The sequence below is a fragment of the Oncorhynchus tshawytscha genome, linkage group LG05, assembly GCF_018296145.1.
Source record: "Oncorhynchus tshawytscha isolate Ot180627B linkage group LG05, Otsh_v2.0, whole genome shotgun sequence".
Classification (NCBI taxonomy): Eukaryota; Metazoa; Chordata; class Actinopteri; order Salmoniformes; family Salmonidae; genus Oncorhynchus; species Oncorhynchus tshawytscha.
Genome location: NC_056433.1, coordinates 10529016 through 10549413, shown reverse-complemented (window position 1 = coordinate 10549413; position 20398 = coordinate 10529016). Strand labels below are relative to the sequence as shown.

Here is a 20398-nt window from a genome sequence, read left to right as displayed (position 1 = left end):
CTGCAGTGACTGGTTACATCTGTCACTCTTAACACACAGATCACTAGTTACACATGAATGAGCACACTCACTCACAAAAAAAAGAGCTAAAATTGCAAAAAGTACACATAGGCCTACATTTCACACACTTGCAGGAATAAGCATGTACAGTGTGTGCTTATTTTTTCATTAAAATATTACAGATACACTCACTCCCCCTATTTTCTAGAGGATGAAACGCAGAGGAGCACAGATGTGTGCCGGAGGCTGTCGCCATTGGAGACAGTCACCAGGGGAGACTGACTGACGTAGGCCTGCTGTCAGTCAGCAACATTAACCCAGTGGCCCCTGTCTCTGCCTCCCTGGAGACCACCCATCCAAAATTCATACAGAAATCCCAGAGGGAATATGGAAAAGGTTACGGCGCACAGAATGCAGGTACGCTCAGTCGCACACCTAAGCTGTGCAGTGGTTGGCGTGAGCAGTAGTGCAGACATAGGCTACTAATTTATGTACTGCTATTTCACGAAGAGATCTGGTCATATACACACATGTTTACAACATACACAAGTGGAAGGTGTTGGGTTTGCATATGGTTGTGTAAAACTAGGGGCTGATGGAACATCTGTAGACAATGTGCTTATTAGGGATAAATGGGCTATAGTTCTCACCACACAAGCACACGCACACACACGCACACACACATACACACACACACACACACACGCACACACACATACACACACACACACACACACACACACACACATACACACACACCTCATCTGGCAGAAAGTAAGACCCTCATCAGCACAAATCAATTAGCTTCATCCTTGAGCCTCTGCCTAGATGCAAATCTAATTTTATGTAAGATCCAGGAAACCCTTGTTTTTTTTCTCTCTCTCAACTAATTACTTATTTCTATGCTAGGCAATGAGTGGGTGTATCTGTTAATATCTGTTTTTCTAAGAGCACTTTTATTTGGAATGTCCCTTATTCAAGCCTATACCTTGTGCAAAGACAGAAAATGATACTATGATGCTCCACAATGACCTTGAAAAGCCTAAAGCATCAATGATTGATCACCAAATCCAATTTAGATCAAGGTACCAGGCAGCTATGGGGACCATGATGAACCTTTTCATAGCCTACATGCAGTTATGAGAGCGGTCTGGACCAAACACAGGAAGTCAATATAAATGGTCTATGTAAAGAGAAACAAGTAACGCATTCCTGGCTGTGCTAGTTGGATGGAGTCCCAGAACAACAAGGTCCCCTCCCTTGACAGTCCCGGGTGCGTCACGGAGCTGTGCCTGCTGGCTTTGGAACGTAGCTTGCGTCATGGCGCTGACGTGATTCGCGCAATGCCATCATCGAGACACAGCCGACGCCGGTGTGTGACTAAAGTGTGAAGCGTGAAATTATGGATTGTTGCATGTAAAAAGAAAAAACGCTCTCCTGTGGTCTTTTATTCCGCCTAGACAATGTAGCTTAAATGTATTTGTTATTCTACGAAAAGAGTTACAGAAATGGAATAAATTATTATTTGTGCACAGCCTTCCTTGTCTGGTAATCTGAGCATCTGATCTGAACATTTATTTGGTGAGAAATTGATAGATAGGTCGTATATCAGCGAAGTTAAAAGTGTCACTAACTTCAACCAACCACAATAGAAGGGTAAGAAATAAAAGCCTTCGTCAACTTAAGAGGTAGCTACAACGAATAAGTAGGCTATAGTATAGGCTTAGGCGCAATGGTGCATAATAGCTTCATCAAGCAGTTCCCCCATCCTTCAAATTAAATTAGACTTTGATAGCCAGAGAGACCCTTCTTGGGCTTTTACAACATTTCAGTAAGATTGCAATTCTGTATTCTATCACAATTTCCAATGTAACCGATGTGAAATGGCTAGCTAGTTAGCGGTGGTGCGCGCTATTCTGTTACACCAACAGGTGCACCTAAGCTTTGCTCATACCTCTGTTTGTCCCAATGGTTTACTACACGGAGCTGTCCATGCAATCAATTGCATGTGCTCAATAAGTATAGGCATCACTCATTGTGCATCAAGACTTTATGTAGTTCAAGTATTTGATGATGACTGAACAATGACAACACCAAAAAAAGTAATCCAAATAGATCCTGGGGGGATTGATGAATTATGCGTATGGGACATTTCAGGGATCTTTTATTCATAATTCAAAATAACCTTCAGTGTGGCTGGTTTGTGGGCATTGGTCAATTGGCTGTAATCGGGTGTTCTGGCAGGCAGACAGGCAGACAGGCAGGCAGACAGGCAGGCAGGCAGACAGGCAGGCAGACAGGCAGGCTATAGGTCTATAATATAGCCTATAGGCTGATAGGTGACATACTGTGTGTGTTGCATGTGGTCCAGTATGGTTCGTTTTTATCTTTGTGTTTTTACATGGACGTAAAAAAGAAAGATCACCATGTGCACTCATCTATCCTTATGCAGATTACAATAAGTATAGGCTAATGCAACGAGAGAGAAACATGGAGCCTATTTTCATTAAGTCTGACGTCTTGAAATCATGGCATTTGAGGACAGTGAAATTGATCAATGCAGGGTAAAAAAAAAATATTGAAATTTCCTCGCTTCATCAAAGGCCCGCCTCCCGACCATGTTTTGAGACCAGACTGTCCACTTACTTTGCTGAGGCGCCCTTGTACGTTACCTCATTTAATGAGTCGAATTAATCACATCCTCGCTGCTTGGACGCAAAGCCTCAAAATAATCGCCTACAAGAGCTTTCGTTGGGATAAACAATTGCAGTGAGCGTAGCAGAAAGCGCATGGACCACGGAGACTAGCGCACCGCACCATCTCATTATCTTCCCAGTAAATGCCTGGTAAATAACGGAAGGGTGCAACCGCTTTATAAAGTGAGCCTGTGTTATATCCGAGCCAAGATGAGCGCGATAGTAATCTGTTTGGTTACGAAGTGATACGTCGGTGTGAAAGACACATTTTGTGTGCGTTAATTACGCGGGTAAGCATCTTCTCTTGCACCGTGGATACCATCTAATCCTTCAAGACGGACGGCGCGGCGGAGCGAAGAGGGAGAAGGTCGAAAATGAGGGACAGGGACTTCATGCCCAACATGGAACGGGGGAAACCCGCCACATACACGGGGGACAAAAAGGCGAAAATGGCTGCGAAGACTAACAAAAAGTGGGTGAGACTGGCCACTGTTTTCGCATACGTATTGTCCGTTTCTCTGGCGGCTATAATATTGGCCATATACTACAGCCTAATATGGAAACCGACGTCTGCCGCCTCTTCGTCATTTGCGAGCCCCAATGCTGTGACCGTTGTCGCGGCGAATACTACTGCGAACATAACCACCAGTAGTGTGCCAAATAATACAATGCACACAGGTACGCAGACGGACGCTAGTATACGCGACGACACAAGGTCCAAGGCATCACCAGTTACCATCAAAACAGAGACGTCCGGGACTGAGGCATTTCAGTGGGCGGATAGCAGTAGTAAAAGTCCCACGGTCTCCGCCGACGACAATACGCCCAAAACAGCGAATGTTGGACCAACGAAAATACACTTGGTCTCTGCGCAAAACTACCCAGCCACAAACAACAAATTGGCAACTCCAACAGAAGTCAGACACGGGTCTCCAAGTGTCACTGGAGAGGACTCGGTGAACTTGCCTACGCACGCAACCATGGACCAAGAGGATAAGTGGTGGACGTTTAGCTTGGTCTCTCCTGCTGTTGGGGTACAACATGAACCTGTGGAAGGATCTGGGTTGGATTATATTCAAGAGAGCCAAACTACGGATTCTTCTCGGATGAACGGAGTGACGCTGGCGGAAGCCGCGGTGGCTACAAACGCAGATCATCCGACTTTGCGCACCGACTCTACCTCTGACCAGGCCCGGGGTACGCGGGGACCGGTTACCTTTACCGATGCACAACGTGATTCGGATTTAATAACGGATCGGTTTTCTAACGTACCAGAGCACAGGCAGGAGGAGATAGTTACCATGGAAAACGGAGATGCCCCAGCGAGAACTACACATTCCTAAACGCACATGCTTTTTTGGGCACCATTCAAACTGCGTAATAGGGCCTATTCTTATAATGCATTAACGCTTTTTGAAAATTAGCATTATAGCCTAACATTCCAATATTTAAGTTATGCCTTCATGTGGTACCCTTATTTGGGTTGTTGGCATCACAACATTTCTATCGAAGCATCTTCTATGTTACCCCATAATGTTGAGGAAATGAACGAAATAATTTAACGCGTCTGGATTGAGCTATAGGCCTATGTTTAAATGTGTTTACATTGGACCTTGTTCTCAAGGATAACGGAACCATGATACCCAAACAGCCTACTTATGGTATATCTTTAAAGGCTCTGTCTCAAGGTAAGATGATATCAGGAATGCATTGGCAGAGAAAAATATGTAGTCCCTCTCAGGTAGCCTATGTCCATAAACTTACACATTTAGCCGCAACATACACTGTGTTTTGGTCTTTTCAGTAGGAGTAACATTGTAACACATTGTAACATCGACCTTTGTTAAAGTTATAGCCAAATGTAGCCTCCTTTTTACAATATCCATGTGCAATACATAGCCTGTATGAACACACAAATAAAGCCTTTTGAGAATAATATTGTTTTTCATGGTTTGTCACGTTTACACTATAGTATGTTAATTAGACAAGAGGACTTGAGATCATGCTTTATGCTCTTTTTCAATAACTTTTGCGCACCCACACCTTTGTTGACTAAATCAATGACCCAAGTATCAAATAGAGTAGGGTGTTCTTATTATTTCAAATGGGAACCATAGCAATCTTTATGCTCTGAAATGTTTCTTTGTCTTTAATATTGTTCAATTAGATATTGCTTGGTGGAGCGTGGGATCATTTTTCACGGCAGGTGAAACACTTTGAACGGGTCCACGTCTTATCAAAATATACAGAGGTACTGTACAAGAAAGCATGTTCTCGTTGTTGTAAACTAATTATTTGCTGGGATGGAGGAAACGGTGACACAACGGCCCTCAGCTGAGAAAAGGTATTATATATTACAAAGTATGACAGCTGTTTCGATATTGGTGTATTGGCAATGGGCCATGCAACGGGTTGCTTGCAAACTGCAGACATTGGGCAACACCAGAGTGACAACAGTTTACAGGCTGACATATTTCCTAATAAATGACACAGAATGTTTACATGAAGAATATATTTCAGAGTTCTGGGGCATTGCCCATTAAATGCTTTGTGAATGTGTGAATGAAATGAGAAAGAAATGGCACCAGAGAGGAAGGGAAAGGTTAATGAGAGGGAGAGTTTTCATCTACCACTCACCCTGAACTTCAAGAGGAATATAATTTCTTAATCAGGATAGACTTCCACCCTATACTTCCACCCTACCACTCACCCTATCCTTCCACTCACCCTATCCTTCCACCCACCCTATCCTTCCACCCACCCTATCCTTCCACTCACCCTATCCTTCCACTCACCCTATCCTTCCACCCACCCTATCCTTCCACCCACCCTATCCTTCCACCCACCCTATCCTTCCACTCACCCTATCCTTCCACCCACCCTATCCTTCCACCCACCCTATCCTTCCACCCACCCTATCCTTCCACTCACCCTATCCTTCCACTCACCCTATCCTTCCACCCACCCTATCCTTCCACCCACCCTATCCTTCCACTCACCCTATCCTTCCACCCACCCTATCCTTCCACCCACCCTATCCTTCCACCCACCCTATCCTTCCACTCACCCTATCCTTCCACCCACCCTATCCTTCCACCCACCCTATCCTTCCACTCACCCTATCCTTCCACCCACCCAATCCTTCCACTCACCCTATCCTTCCACCCACCCTATCCTTCCACTCACCCTATTGGAGTAAAAGTAAAAGTTTAAAAAATATATAAATAGTAAAGTAAAGTACAGATACCCCACAAAAAATACTTTAGTAGTACTTTGATGTATTTTTACTTACACCACAATATTTTTGTGATAATGGTGCGATCAGTTGGTTGTAGTTTTGGATAGAGCAGACCATATATTTTTGTTAGCTGCATGTGTGACATAACTCCGCCAGTACCATTTATGATATCATTAATAAAGATTATACCGTTTGTCATTTTGTTTCTCCAAAAAAAAAATACATATATATCAATTTGTATATTTGAGTTTAACCATAATATTTGTTGTAATATGTGTTCTGTCGTTTAAGGTGGATTATACTGAAATTGCAACCAGCTTTCTATCGCTTGTTTTAAAAATAGCGATATTCTGTAGATTATTTCATTTTTCATGACCTTTGTCTTGCTGCAGTTGTTAACCAGGCCTTCTTGCTTGCCAAATGACTGGATTCTGTCAATTTTTGGCTCATAAATGTTGGTGTGTGATGAAAGAGTTGTCATCGGTAAAGTCAAGGTCTTAGTAAAATACAAGGTCCATCGTATACCTCTTGCCTGATCTTCTGTTGTTCGCCCGAGAGTAGGGCTGAAATCACACAATCTTAACAAACTCGAGACTTCACAGCAAAGCTCATGTTGTTCGTTCCCACAGTGCATGAGAAGTTGCTGCAGAACTGTTTTATGATGTTAACGACATGGGTGGAGATTCCATACATTCTTAATATGTTCCATAAGCTTCCGCGACGGATGTTGTCTAAAGTCTTCTGGAAGTCAATAAAGTTGATGTAGATCTTCCAATGCAACTCACTACATTGCACAATAATGTTCCTGAAGCTAAATATCTGGTCTGTACAGCTCCTTCCTCCCCTAAAATCCGCTCGTTCGTTCATAAGCACTTTGTGTACAGCTGAAGACATCCGTTGTACGATAATCTTGCAATAGATCTTGTTGGGAACTGATACCCATCCTGTTATTGCAGTAGTGTGCCCTTCTTAATTAGGTACCTGTATGATGATCATTTTGGTCCAATCTGAAGGTACAGTGCCTTGCGAGAGTATTTGGCCCCCTTGAACTTTGCGACCTTTTGCCACATTTCAGGCTTCAAACATAAAGATATAAAACTGTATTTTTTTGTGAAGAATCAACAACAAGTGGGACACAATCATGAAGTGGAACGACATTTATTGGATATTTCAAACCTTTTTAACAAATGAAAAACTGAAAAATTGGGCGTGCAAAATTATTTAGCCCCCTTAAGTTAATACTTTGTAGCGCCACCTTTTGCTGCGATTACAGCTGTAAGTCGCTTGGGGTATGTCTCTATCAGCTTTGCACATCGAGAGACTGAAATGTTTTCCCATTCCTCCTTGCAAAACAGCTCGAGCTCAGTGAGGTTGGATGGAGAGCATTTGTGAACAGCAGTTTTCAGTTCTTTCCACAGATTCTCGATTGGATTCAGGTCTGGACTTTGACTTGGCCATTCTAACACCTGGATATGTTTATTTTTTAACCATTCCATTGTAGATTTTGCTTTATGTTTTGGATCATTGTCTTGTTGGAAGACAAATCTCTGTCCCAGTCTCAGGTCTTTTGCAGACTCCATCAGGTTTTCTTCCAGAATGGTCCTGTATTTGGTCCATCCATCTTCCCATCAATTTTAACCATCTTCCCTGTCCCTGCTGAAGAAAAGCAGGCCCAAACCATGATGCTGCCACCACCATGTTTGACAGTGGGGATGGTGTGGTCAGGGTGATGAGCTGTGTTGCTTTTACGCCAAACATAACGTTTTGCATTGTTGCCAAAAAGTTCAATTTTGGTTTCATCTGACCAGAGCACCTTCTTCCACATGTTTGGTGTGTCTCCCAGGTGGCTTGTGGCCTTTAAACAACACTTTTTATGGATATCTTTAAGAAATGGCTTTCTTCTTGCCACTCTTCCATAAAGGCCAGATTTGTGCAATATACGACTGATTGTTGTCCTATGGACAGAGTCTCCCACCTCAGCTGTAGATCTCTGCAGTTCATCCAGAGTGATCATGGGCCTCTTGGCTGCATCTCTGATCAGTCTTCTCCTTGTATGAGCTGAAAGTTTAGAGGGACGGCCAGGTCTTGGTAGATTTGCAGTGGTCTGATACTCCTTCCATTTCAATATTATCGCTTGCACAGTGCTCCTTGGGATGTTTAAAGCTTGGGAAATCTGTTTGTATCCAAATCCGGCTTTAAACTTCTTCACAACAGTATCTCGGACCTGCCTGGTGTGTTCCTTGTTCTTCATGATGCTCTCTGCGCTTTTAACGGACCTCTGAGACTATCACAGTGCAGGTGCATTTATACAGAGACTTGATTACACACAGGTGGATTGTATTTATCATCATTAGTCATTTAGGTCAACATTGGATCATTCAGAGATCCTCACTGAACTTCTGGAGAGAGTTTGCTGCACTGAAAGTAAAGGGGCTGAATAATTTTGCACGCCCAATTTTTCAGTTTTTGATTTGTTAAAAAAGTTTGAAATATCCAATAAATGTCGTTCCACTTCATGATTGTGTCCCACTTGTTGTTGATTCTTCACAAAAAAATATAGTTTTATATCTTTATGTTTGAAGCCTGAAATGTGGTAAAAGGTCGCAAAGTTCAAGGGGGCCGAATACTTTCGCAAGGCACTGTATCTTTCCTTTCATTCAGATGTCAGTGAAGATTTTGAACAGCTCTGCATTGAGGCTATCAGGACCTGGAGCTTTTCTTTAGTGGACTTCAAATCAAATCAAATTTATTTATATAGCCCTTCGTACATCAGCTGATATCTCAAAGTGCTGTACAGAAACCCAGCCTAAAACCCCAAACAGCAAGCAATGCAGGTGTAGAAGCACGGTGGCTAGGAAAAACTCCCTAGAAAGGCCAAAACCTAGGAAGAAACCTAGAGAGGAACCAGGCTATGTGGGGTGGCCAGTCCTCTTCTGGCTGTGCCGGGTGGAGATTATAACAGAACATGGCCAAGATGTTCAAATGTTCATAAATGACCAGCATGGTCGAATAATAATAAGGCAGAACAGTTGAAACTGGAGCAGCAGCACAGTCAGGTGGAAGTTGAAACTGGAGCAGCAGCATGGCCAGGTGGACTGGGGACAGCAAGGAGTCATCATGTCAGGTAGTCCTGGGGCATGGTCCTAGGGCTCAGGTCAGTTGAAACTGGAACAGCAGCATGGCCAGGTGGACTGGGGACAGCAAGGAGTCATCATGTCAGGTAGTCCTGGAGCTCAGGTCCTAGGGCTCAGGTCCTCCGAGAGAGAGAAAGAAAGAGAGAAGGAGAGAATTAGAGAACGCACACTTAGATTCACACAGGACACCGAATAGGACAGGAGAAGTACTCCAGATATAACAAACTGACTGATGGTAGTGATTATTTCTTCTTCGGTTGGTGGGTCGGTGTTTATGTTTAGATCTTCTGGAGCAGTTTCAGGTGTGTTAATTAGATCCACAGGGGGTTCTCTGTTGAGAACCTCTGAAATGTTCTGTCCACCTTGCTTCCTGTTCATTTTCTGTATTTTACTTGAAGTTTCAGCCACAGATTCGGTTAATGAATTTGTATACTGTTCCTTAAACCCTTTTGTCTCTTCTTACTAGCCTGCTGTCTCTTCTAACTAGCCTGTTGTCTCTTCTAACTAGCCTGTTGTCTATTCTAACTAGCCTTTTGTCTATTCTAACTAGCCTGTTGTCTCTTCTAACTAGCCTTTTGTCTCTTCTAACTAGCCTGTTGTCTCTTCTAACTAGCCTGTTGTCTCTTCTAACTAGCCTGTTGTCTCTTCTAACTAGCCTGTTGTCTCTTCTAACTAGCCTGTTGTCTCTTCTAACTAGCCTTTTGTCTCTTCTAACTAGCCTGTTGTCTCTTCTAACTAGCCTGTTGTCTCCTCTAACTAGCCTGTTGTCTCCTCTAACTAGCCTGTTGTCTCTTCTAACTAGCCTGTTGTCTCCTCTAACTAGCCTGTTGTCTCCTCTAACTAGCCTGTTGTCTCCTCTAACTAGCCTGTTATCTCTTCTTACTAGCCCGCTGTCTCTTCTAACTATTCTGTTGTCTCCTCTAACTAGCCTGTTGTCTCATCTAACTAGCCTGTTGTCTCTTCTAACTAGCCTGTTGTCTCCTCTAACTAGCCTGTTGTCTCTTCTTACTAACCTGTTGTCTATTCTAACTAGCCTGTTGTCTCTTCTAACTAGCCTTTTGTCTCTTCTAACTAGCCTGTTGTCTCTTCTAACTAGCCTTTTGTCTCTTCTTACTAGCCTGCTGTCTCTTCTAACTAGCCTGTTGTCTATTCTAACTAGCCTGTTGTCTCTTCTAACTAGCCTGCTGTCTCTTCTAACTAGCCTGTTGTCTCTTCTAACTAGCCTGTTGTCTCTTTTTACTAGCCTGTTGTCTCTTCTTACTAGCCTGTTGTCTCTTCTAACTAGCCTGTTGTCTCTTCTAACTAGCCTGTTGTCTCTTCTAACTAGCCTTTTGTCTCTTCTAACTAGCCTGTTGTCTCTTCTAACTAGCCTGTTGTCTCCTCTAACTAGCCTGTTGTCTCTTCTAACTAGCCTGTTGTCTCCTCTAACGAGCCTGTTGTCTCTTCTAACTAGCCTGTTGTCTCCTCTAACTAGCCTGTTGTCTCTTCTAACTAGCCTGTTGTCTCCTCTAACTAGCCCGTTGTCTCTTCTAACTAGCCTGTTGTCTATTCTAACTAGCCTGTTGTCTCTTCTAACTAGCCTGCTGTCTCTTCTAACTAGCCTGTTGTCTCTTCTAACTAGCATGTTGTCTCTTCTTACTAGCCTGTTGTCTCTTCTAACTAGCCTGTTGTCTCTTCTAACTAGCCTGTTGTCTCTTCTAACTAGCCTTTTGTCTCTTCTAACTAGCCTGTTGTCTCTTCTAACTAGCCTGTTGTCTCCTCTAACTAGCCTGTTGTCTCTTCTAACTAGCCTGTTGTCTCCTCTAACGAGCCTGTTGTCTCTTCTAACTAGCCTGTTGTCTCCTCTAACTAGCCTGTTGTCTCTTCTAACTAGCCCGTTGTCTCCTCTAACTAGCCCGTTGTCTCCTCTAACTAGCCTGTTGTCTCCTCTAACTAGCCTGTTATCTCTTCTTACTAGCCCGCTGTCTCTTCTAACTATTCTGTTGTCTCCTCTAACTAGCCTGTTGTCTCTTCTAACTAGCCTGTTGTCTCTTCTAACTAGCCTGTTGTCTCCTCTAACTAGCCTGTTGTCTCTTCTTACTAACCTGTTGTCTATTCTAACTAGCCTGTTGTCTCTTCTAACTAGCCTGTTGTCTCTTCTAACTAGCCTGTTGTCTCTTCTAACTAGCCTTTTGTCTCTTCTTACTAGCCTGCTGTCTCTTCTAACTAGCCTGTTGTCTATTCTAACTAGCCTGTTGTCTCTTCTAACTAGCCTGCTGTCTCTTCTAACTAGCCTGTTGTCTCTTCTAACTAGCCTGTTGTCTCTTTTTACTAGCATGTTGTCTCTTCTTACTAGCCTGTTGTCTCTTCTAACTAGCCTGTTGTCTCTTCTAACTAGCCTGTTGTCCCTTCTAACTAGCCTGTTGTCTCTTCTAACTAGCCTGCTGTCTCTTCTAACTAGCCTGCTGTCTCTTCTTACTAGCCTGCTGTCTCTTCTAACTAGCCTGTTGTCTCTTCTAACTAGCCTGTTGTCTCTTCTAACTAGCCTGTTGTCTATTCTAACTAGCCTGTTGTCTCTTCTAACTAGCCCGTTGTCTCTTCTAACTAGCCTGTTGTCTCTTCTAACTAGCCTGTTGTCTCTTCTAACTAGCCTGTTGTCTATTCTAACTAGCCTGTTGTCTCTTCTAACTAGCCTGTTGTCTCTTCTAACTAGCCTGTTGTCTCTTCTAACTAGCCTGTTGTCTCTTCTAACTAGCCTGTTGTCTCTTCTAACTAGCCTGTTGTCTCCTCTAACGAGCCTGTTGTCTCTTCTAACTAGCCTGTTGTCTCCTCTAACTAGCCTGTTGTCTCTTCTAACTAGCCTGTTGTCTCCTCTAACTAGCCCGTTGTCTCCTCTAACTAGCCTGTTGTCTCCTCTAACTAGCCTGTTATCTCTTCTTACTAGCCCGCTGTCTCTTCTAACTATTCTGTTGTCTCCTCTAACTAGCCTGTTGTCTCTTCTAACTAGCCTGTTGTCTCTTCTAACTAGCCTGTTGTCTCCTCTAACTAGCCTGTTGTCTCTTCTTACTAACCTGTTGTCTATTCTAACTAGCCTGTTGTCTCTTCTTACTAACCTGTTGTCTATTCTAACTAGCCTGTTGTCTCTTCTAACTAGCCTTTTGTCTCTTCTAACTAGCCTGTTGTCTCTTCTAACTAGCCTTTTGTCTCTTCTTACTAGCCTGCTGTCTCTTCTAACTAGCCTGTTGTCTATTCTAACTAGCCTGTTGTCTCTTCTAACTAGCCTGCTGTCTCTTCTAACTAGCCTGTTGTCTCTTCTTACTAGCCTGTTGTCTCTTCTAACTAGCCTGTTGTCTCTTCTAACTAGCCTGTTGTCTATTCTAACTAGCCTTTTGTCTATTCTAACTAGCCTGTTGTCTCTTCTAACTAGCCTTTTTCTCTTCTAACTAGCCTGTTGTCTCTTCTAACTAGCCTGTTGTCTCTTCTAACTAGCCTGTTGTCTCTTCTAACTAGCCTGTTGTCTCTTCTAACTAGCCTGTTGTCTCTTCTAACTAGCCTGTTGTCTATTCTAACTAGCCTGTTGTCTCTTCTAACTAGCCTGTTGTCTCCTCTAACTAGCCTGTTGTCTCCTCTAACTAGCCTGTTGTCTCTTCTAACTAGCCTGTTGTCTCCTCTAACTAGCCTGTTGTCTCCTCTAACTAGCCTGTTGTCTCCTCTAACTAGCCTGTTATCTCTTCTTACTAGCCCGCTGTCTCTTCTAACTATTCTGTTGTCTCCTCTAACTAGCCTGTTGTCTCTTCTAACTAGCCTGTTGTCTCTTCTAACTAGCCTGTTGTCTCCTCTAACTAGCCTGTTGTCTATTCTAACTAGCCTGTTGTCTCTTCTAACTAGCCTTTTGTCTCTTCTAACTAGCCTGTTGTCTCTTCTAACTAGCCTTTTGTCTCTTCTTACTAGCCTGCTGTCTCTTCTAACTAGCATGTTGTCTCTTCTTACTAGCCTGTTGTCTCTTCTAACTAGCCTGTTGTCTCTTCTAACTAGCCTGTTGTCTCTTCTAACTAGCCTTTTGTCTCTTCTAACTAGCCTGTTGTCTCTTCTAACTAGCCTGTTGTCTCTTCTAACTAGCCTGTTGTCTCTTCTAACTAGCCTGTTGTCTATTCTAACTAGCCTGTTGTCTCTTCTAACTAGCCCGTTGATTTTTCTGTACTGCTCTTACAATTTCTGTTTCAGACTTTTTGATTTGGCGTCTGTTGTTTTCTCTTGTCCCTTCTTTCTTCAATCTTTTTCCATGTTTCTGGGGTGATCCACTCCTTAATAATTTCCCATGTTTCTGGGGTGATCCATTCCTTAATAATTTCCCATGTTTCTGGGGTGATCCATTCCTTGCATTGTCCCCTTCTCTGTCCATGGTTTCCTTACTGCTTTTACTGTAAGCCTTAATCACTTTATCCCACTTCCTATCTATATATATATTCCCCTCTTAATCTTCTTCTTCTGTGTTGTTTGAAAGGGCTTAAGACTTGTTGCGAGCTTGCATTATGAAGGTTTTCTTGAAGGTTTGGTCTCTCAGCATGCCAACATGTTGGTGGTCCTGAACGTTTCAGCTGGCAGTCACAAGATGGTGGTCACCGGCAACATCGGCCCTCCTTCGCAACTTGACATCCATCAGCGAGCTTCTCCACTTGCCATTGATCATCAGGTGGTCAATCTGGTTTGCCTCTTCCATTAGGAGAGTACCATGTCAGCTTGTGGATATTCTTCTGGGGAAACTGGCTGCCACCTATCACCAGGTTATTTGTGAAGCAGAATGTTGCCAGTCTGTCACTGTTATCATTCATCTCTCCACAGCCGTGCTTCCCCATTGGTCTCTCGTAGTTAGTGTTGTCGGTGCCAACCTTTGCATTCAGGTCACCAATGAAGAGGAGCAGGTCCCCCCTCACATTCGACCAGCTGGTGGACCTGTCCATCCAGATGGACAAACTGCTGGCTACCCGCAGACGTTCAGATCGGGGTCTGGTGGTTCCATCCTCCCGCACCCCCTCTCCGATACCCATGGAGCTGGGAGGGGCGGTGCGCAGGGAGACTAGAGGGGGTTCCAGCTCGTGCACCATTTGTGGCCGCAGAGGTCACACTGCCGGTCGGTGTCGGGCTGATCCTCTGGGGATCGGGGCAACAGGCAGGGCACTCTGGCGTCACCCCAGGTGAGCCGGCACCATTCTCACCCAGAGCCCTCTGTTGCACATATGTTTGTGTATGTCACTTTCCCTGAGTTTTCCCCGCATTCCCAGCATAAGGCGCTCGTAGATTCAGGTGCGGCTGAGAATTTTATTGAAGAGCGTTAGCCCATAGTTTAGGGATCCCCATTGTTCCCGTGGATGTGCCCTTCCCCGTTCATGCCTTAGATAGTCGACCATTAGGGTCAGGGTTGATCAGGGAGGTCACCGCTCCTTTGGGCATGGTGACGCAGGGGGATCACAAGGAGAGAATTAGTCAAATCAAATCAAATCAAATTTTATTTGTCACATACACATGGTTAGCAGATGTTAATGCGAGTGTAGCTCAATGATTGTGCTTTTAGTTCCTACAATGCAGTAATAACCAACAAGTAATCTAACTAACAATTCCAAAACTACTGTCTTATACACAGTGTAAGGGGATAAAGAATATGTACATAAGGATATATGAATGAGTGATGGTACAGAGCAGCATAGGCAAGATACAGTAGATGGTATCGAGTACAGTATATACATATGAGATGAGTATGTAAACAAAGTGGCATAGTTAAAGTGGCTAGTGATACATGTATTACATAAGGATACAGTCGATGATATAGAGTACAGTATATACGTATGCATATGAGATGAATAATGTAGGGTAAGTAACATTATATAAGGTAGCATTGTTTAAAGTGGCTAGTGATATATTTACATCATTTCCCATCAATTCCCATTATTAAAGTGGCTGGAGTTGAGTCAGTGTCAGTGTGTTGGCAGCAGCCACTCAATGTTAGTGGTGGCTGTTTAACAGTCTGATGGCCTTGAGATAGAAGCTGTTTTTCAGTCTCTCGGTCCCAGCTTTGATGCACCTGTACTGACCTTGCCTTCTGGATGATAGCGGGGTGAACAGGCAGTGGCTCGGGTGGTTGATGTCCTTGATGATCTTTATGGCCTTCCTGTAACATTGGGTGGTGTAGGTGTCCTGGAGGGCAGGTAGTTTGCCCCCGGTGATGCGTTGTGCAGACCTCACTACCCTCTGGAGAGCCTTACGGTTGAGGGCGGAGCAGTTGCCGTACCAGGCGGTGATACAGCCCGCCAGGATGCTCTCGATTGTGCATCTGTAGAAGTTTGTGAGTGCTTTTGGTGACAAGCCGAATTTCTTCAGCCTCCTGAGGTTGAAGAGGCGCTGCTGCGCCTTCTTCACGATGCTGTCTGTGTGAGTGGACCAATTCAGTTTGTCTGTGATGTGTATGCCGAGGAACTTAAAACTTGCTACCCTCTCCACTACTGTTTCATCGATGTGGATAGGGGGGTGTTCCCTCTGCTGTTTCCTGAAGTCCACAATCATCTCCTTAGTTTTGTTGACGTTGAGTGTGAGGTTATTTTCCTGACACCACACTCTGAGGGCCCTCACCTCCTCCCTGTAGGCCGTCTCGTCGTTATTGGTAATCAAGCCTACCACTGTTGTGTCTTCCGCAAACTTGATGATTGAGTTGGAGGCGTGCGTGGCCACGCAGTCGTGGGTGAACAGGGAGTACAGGAGAGGGCTCAGAACGCACCCTTGTGGGGCCCCAGTGTTGAGGATCAGCGGGGAGGAGATGTTGTTGCCTACCCTCACCACCTGGGGGCGGCCCGTCAGGAAGTCCAGTACCCAGTTGCACAGGGCGGGGTCGAGACCCAGGGTCTCAAGCTTGATGACGAGCTTGGATGGTACTATGGTGTTGAATGCCGAGCTGTAGTCGATGAACAGCATTCTCACATAGGTATTCCTCTTGTCCAGATGGGTTAGGGCAGTGTGCAGTGTGGTTGAGATTGCATCGTCTGTGGACCTATTTGGGCGGTAAGCAAATTGGAGTGGGTCTAGGGTGTCAGGTAGGGTGGAGGTGATATGGTCCTTGACTAGTCTCTCAAAGCACTTCATGATGACGGAAGTGAGTGCTACGGGGCGGTAGTCGTTTAGCTCAGTTACCGTAGCTTTCTTGGGAACAGGAACAATGGTGGCCCTCTTGAAGCATGTGGGAACAGCAGACTGGTATAGGGATTGATTGAATATGTCCGAAAACACACCGGCCAGCTGGTCTGCGCATGCTCTGAGGGCGCGGCTGGGGATGCCGTCTGGGCCTGCAGCCTTGCGAGGGTTAACACGTTTAAATGTCTTACTCACTTCGGCTGCAGTGAAGGAGAGACCGCATGTTTTCGTTGCAGGCCGTGTCAGTGGCACTGTATTGTCCTCAAAGCGGGCAAAAAAGTTATTTAGTCTGCCTGGGAGCAAGACATCCTGGTCCGTGACTGGGCTGGATTTCTTCCTGTAGTCCGTGATTGACTGTAGACCCTGCCACATGCCTCTTGTGTCTGAGCCGTTGAATTGAGATTCTACTTTGTCTCTGTACTGACGCTTAGCTTGTTTGATAGCCTTGCGGAGGGAATAGCTGCACTGTTTGTATTCGGTCATGTTACCAGACACCTTGCCCTGATTAAAAACAGTGGTTCGCGCTTTCAGTTTCACACGAATGCTGCCATCAATCCACAGTTTCTGGTTAGGGAATGTTTTAATCGTTGCTATGGGAACGACATCTTCAACGCACGTTCTAATGAACTCGCACACCGAATCAGCGTATTCGTCAATATTGTTATCTGACGCAATACGAAACAGCTCCCAGTCCACGTGATGGAAGCAGTCTTGGAGTGTGGAGTCAGCTTGGTCGGACCAGCGTTGGACAGACCTCAGCGTGGGAGCCTCTTGTTTTAGTTTCTGTCTGTAGGCAGGGATCAACAAAATGGAGTCGTGGTCAGCTTTTCCGAAAGGGGGGCGGGGCAGGGCCTTATATGCGTCGCGGAAGTTAGAGTAACAATGATCCAAGGTCTTTCCACCCCTGGTTGCGCAATCGATATGCTGATAAAATTTAGGGAGTCTTGTTTTCAGATTAGCCTTGTTAAAATCCCCAGCTACAATGAATGCAGCCTCCGGATAAATGGTTTCCAGTTTGCAGAGAGTTAAATAAAGTTCGTTCAGAGCCATCGATGTGTCTGCTTGGGGGGGGATATATACGGCTGTGATTATAATCGAAGAGAATTCTCTTGGTAGATAATGCGGTCTACATTTGATTGTGAGGAATTCTAAATCAGGTGAACAGAAGGATTTGAGTTCCTGTTCCTCATTGACTCTCCTGCATTTCCCGTGGTGCTGGGCCAGCAGAGCAAAACATTTTTGGGACTGTATCAACAGTGGACTAATGACAAAAATACCAGAAGACAGTTTGAGTGGATTATTTCTTTAATGAAACATTGAAATATGCATTTCCAATTCTTGCTAAGTCATGCCATGTAAATATCAGCCGTTTAGTATTACTTATTATCGATAGGAAATAGAAGGTAACCACTGAACATGCTAATTCTGCTGTTGTCAAATATGCTACTGCCACTCCAGAGAACCACATAGACTTTGTCTCCTTCCACTAGGTCTAGTATGACTCCATTGGCCCCGCTGTGGTAAACACCGGATTTTGGGTCGGCATATTCATAGACGGCAGCCATGTTAACACCGTTCTTAAGCAACGCTGCATTCGCCTTCCCTGAATTCCCAACATTGCAAGTGAATGTGAAGTAGTAGGCCCCTCTCACAGGTGCAGTAAAGACACCTGCATCAGGTGGGAAAGCAAGGTGGACAGAAACAACTTTGTGTGATTATGACACAACAGAATATGGACATAAAGACACCTCAGTAAAATACATAAAGGTGCAATCTGTATCGTTCATCATTGCCTGTGGCAACTCAAGGTACTACAAACACTTTCAGCCAAGAACCGAAAGATTAAACTAACTAAGTCCCATCCCCTCAGTTCACAAGTGCAGGACAGCGCTTGACACAAAATGAAGTTACAGATTGCACCTTTAATATAATGCTGAAATACTTATCAAGTGGATAAATACCTATATCTGGGTTATATGCTTCACCAATGTTTGTAGTGACCTTTTTATACACCACGGTGGTGTACTTTTCGAAAGGTCCTAAGTGATAATGTTCATCACTGACCCTAAGTGAAGCAGTGAAGGCCACTTTTGGTTTGCCTGTAAAAAGACATTATGTTCAGATTACTACACATCAAACGTTTGAAGCCAGATAGTTTGACAGCCTGAACTTTTGCACTTCTTTCCAAAGATACTGTGAAATAATGACAGAGCATGATGAACAGCAACTTCTATCATGCATGAGTACACACACACACACACACACACACACACACACACACACACACACACACACACACACACACACACACACACACACACACACACACACACACACACACACACACACACACACACACACACACACACACACACACACACACACACCCGTAGGAATACTGACACACAGTGTTCCTACACACCCGTAGGAATACTGACACACAGTGTTCCTACACACCCGTAAGAATACTGACACACATAAAGAAGCTAAGTCTAGGGACAATGATAAGTAATGGCCAACATTACCATTATACTCACTCTCCAGTTTCTCCACCCGGGCTGTCAGTTCCCTCAGCAGCCCGTCAACCTCACTCTCCGTCTGAGTCTCAACCACACAACAGCAAAGCAACACCACCACAGCCAAAACAGACTCCATCGCAGGGCTTTCCACGAACTAGGTGGGAGAGGATTGCTGAGATGTCTGACTGCTCCTCATATGTTGAAATAGATTGGTTTATTTAAAATGTAACCCGGTTTGCAAAATTCTGGGAACATTTCAAAATTCCCCAGCTATTGCAGAAATCCTGGCTGGAAGATTCCTGTAATCAGATGGGAATAAGCAGGAAATCCTGGACTCCTCCAACCGGGATTTCTGGACCACCTGGGAATTTAGCCGTAATTACCAGAATTTTGCAACCCTACTATCAGCAAAGTTCACTCCACTCTGTGCGTCAACAAATGACATCACCGACCCTGTAATATAGCAATAAAGACAAAAAAAGCATATTTTGATTAAAGGAGCATTCCTCAATATTTCCATAAAATGTATGTCTATGTTTTATCTATAGAAGTAAAGGAAGAAAATAACTAAACATAATACCCGTATGGTCAACTGACAAAACCTTGAAATAGCAGATATTGATGATAACAAGAAACACACTTGTTTCTCTATCACCAATATTTAAAAAAAAAAAAAAGTTAAAAACACTCTTGAGACATGGGTAGGTAGGATCCTTATTTTTGTTTAATTTTCCAGAACAGAACAAAAAGCACTTCGTTTAATCAGGTCATGTGGACAAAACTGGTTTCTGTGAGACTGCAGTATGTATGGTACATTCAGTTTCTGAGTGTTGATGTGTGACACTGGCTATCCTTAAAAAAAGAAAATGGTTCCGTCTGGTTTGCTTAATATAAGGAATGTGAAATGATTAACACTTTTACTTTTGATACTTAAGTATATCTAATACCAAATCCTTTTACTCAAGTAGAATTTTACTGGGTGACTCACTTTCACTTGAGTCATTTTCTATTAAGGTACCTTTACTTTTACTCAAGTATGACAACTGGGTACTTTGTCCACCACCGACACCAGCGTGTGGTACTGTTTCTCCAGCACTGGTCCTCGTGGATTCAGAGCTAGTCCACCTGACTTCACTCACCTCCAGGATCTGTAGCTTGTATCTCCTCATTTTGTTGGAAACCCGTGCCAGCTTTTTGGACTCAAACATTGTTCAAATATCACAAAAGCCAAAGTGCAGTTTGTTTTTGTTGTTCAGTGCTCCCATTAGTCAGTCACTAGTTACCCGTAGGCTTTCACTGATGGTGCTCATACAAGTCTGGGACACTGGGAGATTTTTGCATCCAATTGTAGAATTGTGATTTGTTTTTGCGGGTTGGGGTTGTTAGCCCCATGGCCAACAGTCCAACCTTTCTGTTTTCAGGAGATGTTGGAGATGATTTGTTAGTCCTCTCCCTGACATTTTGTCTTCCTGGTGATGGATCACAGTCTCATACAACGTGAGGCCAGACAGGCTTTAGGTTGTGTACAAGCAGCCCCGGTGCGTCAAGTCCAACCAACTACTGCTATGTTGGTTTTACCAGTTCATACCAGCAGCGCAAAACATTTTGGGACTGTATCAACAGTGGACTAATGAAAAAAACACCAGAAGACAG

The 20398-nt window shown here is 44.1% G+C and overlaps 1 protein-coding gene across 2 annotated transcripts; it reads right to left on the bottom strand.

The window, feature by feature from the left end:
* Window positions 1-17513: 17513 nt before the first annotated feature.
* On the bottom strand, window positions 17514-18954 carry LOC121846481 (complement C1q-like protein 4). Of its 2 annotated transcripts, none has more exons than XM_042321458.1 (3): window positions 18764-18954; window positions 18188-18325; window positions 17514-17895 (listed from the first exon to the last, which is right to left on the bottom strand). In XM_042321458.1, the coding sequence occupies exons 1-3, from the start codon at window positions 18879-18881 to the stop codon at window positions 17603-17605; spliced, it is 549 nt and encodes a 182-aa protein (XP_042177392.1). In that variant the 5' UTR covers window positions 18882-18954; the 3' UTR covers window positions 17514-17602. The 2 variants fall into 2 exon arrangements, with proteins under 2 accessions (XP_042177392.1, XP_042177391.1); XM_042321457.1 differs by having other exon boundaries at window positions 18752-18953.
* Window positions 18955-20398: the final 1444 nt, after the last annotated feature.

What these genes read in the sequence shown, in the direction of transcription:
- LOC121846481 (XM_042321457.1), bottom strand. Translation starts at nt 18,881, where the DNA reads ATGGAGTCTGTTTTGGCTGTGGTGGTGTTGCTTTGCTGTTGTGTGGTT. An exon ending in ACTGGAGAGTGAGTATAATG is followed by an intron (nt 18,326 to 18,751) that starts GTAATGTTGGCC and finishes GTCTTTTTACAG; the next exon opens with GCAAACCAAAAGTGGCCTTC. An exon ending in AGCATATAACCCAGATATAG is followed by an intron (nt 17,896 to 18,187) that starts GTATTTATCCAC and finishes CACCTGATGCAG; the next exon opens with GTGTCTTTACTGCACCTGTG.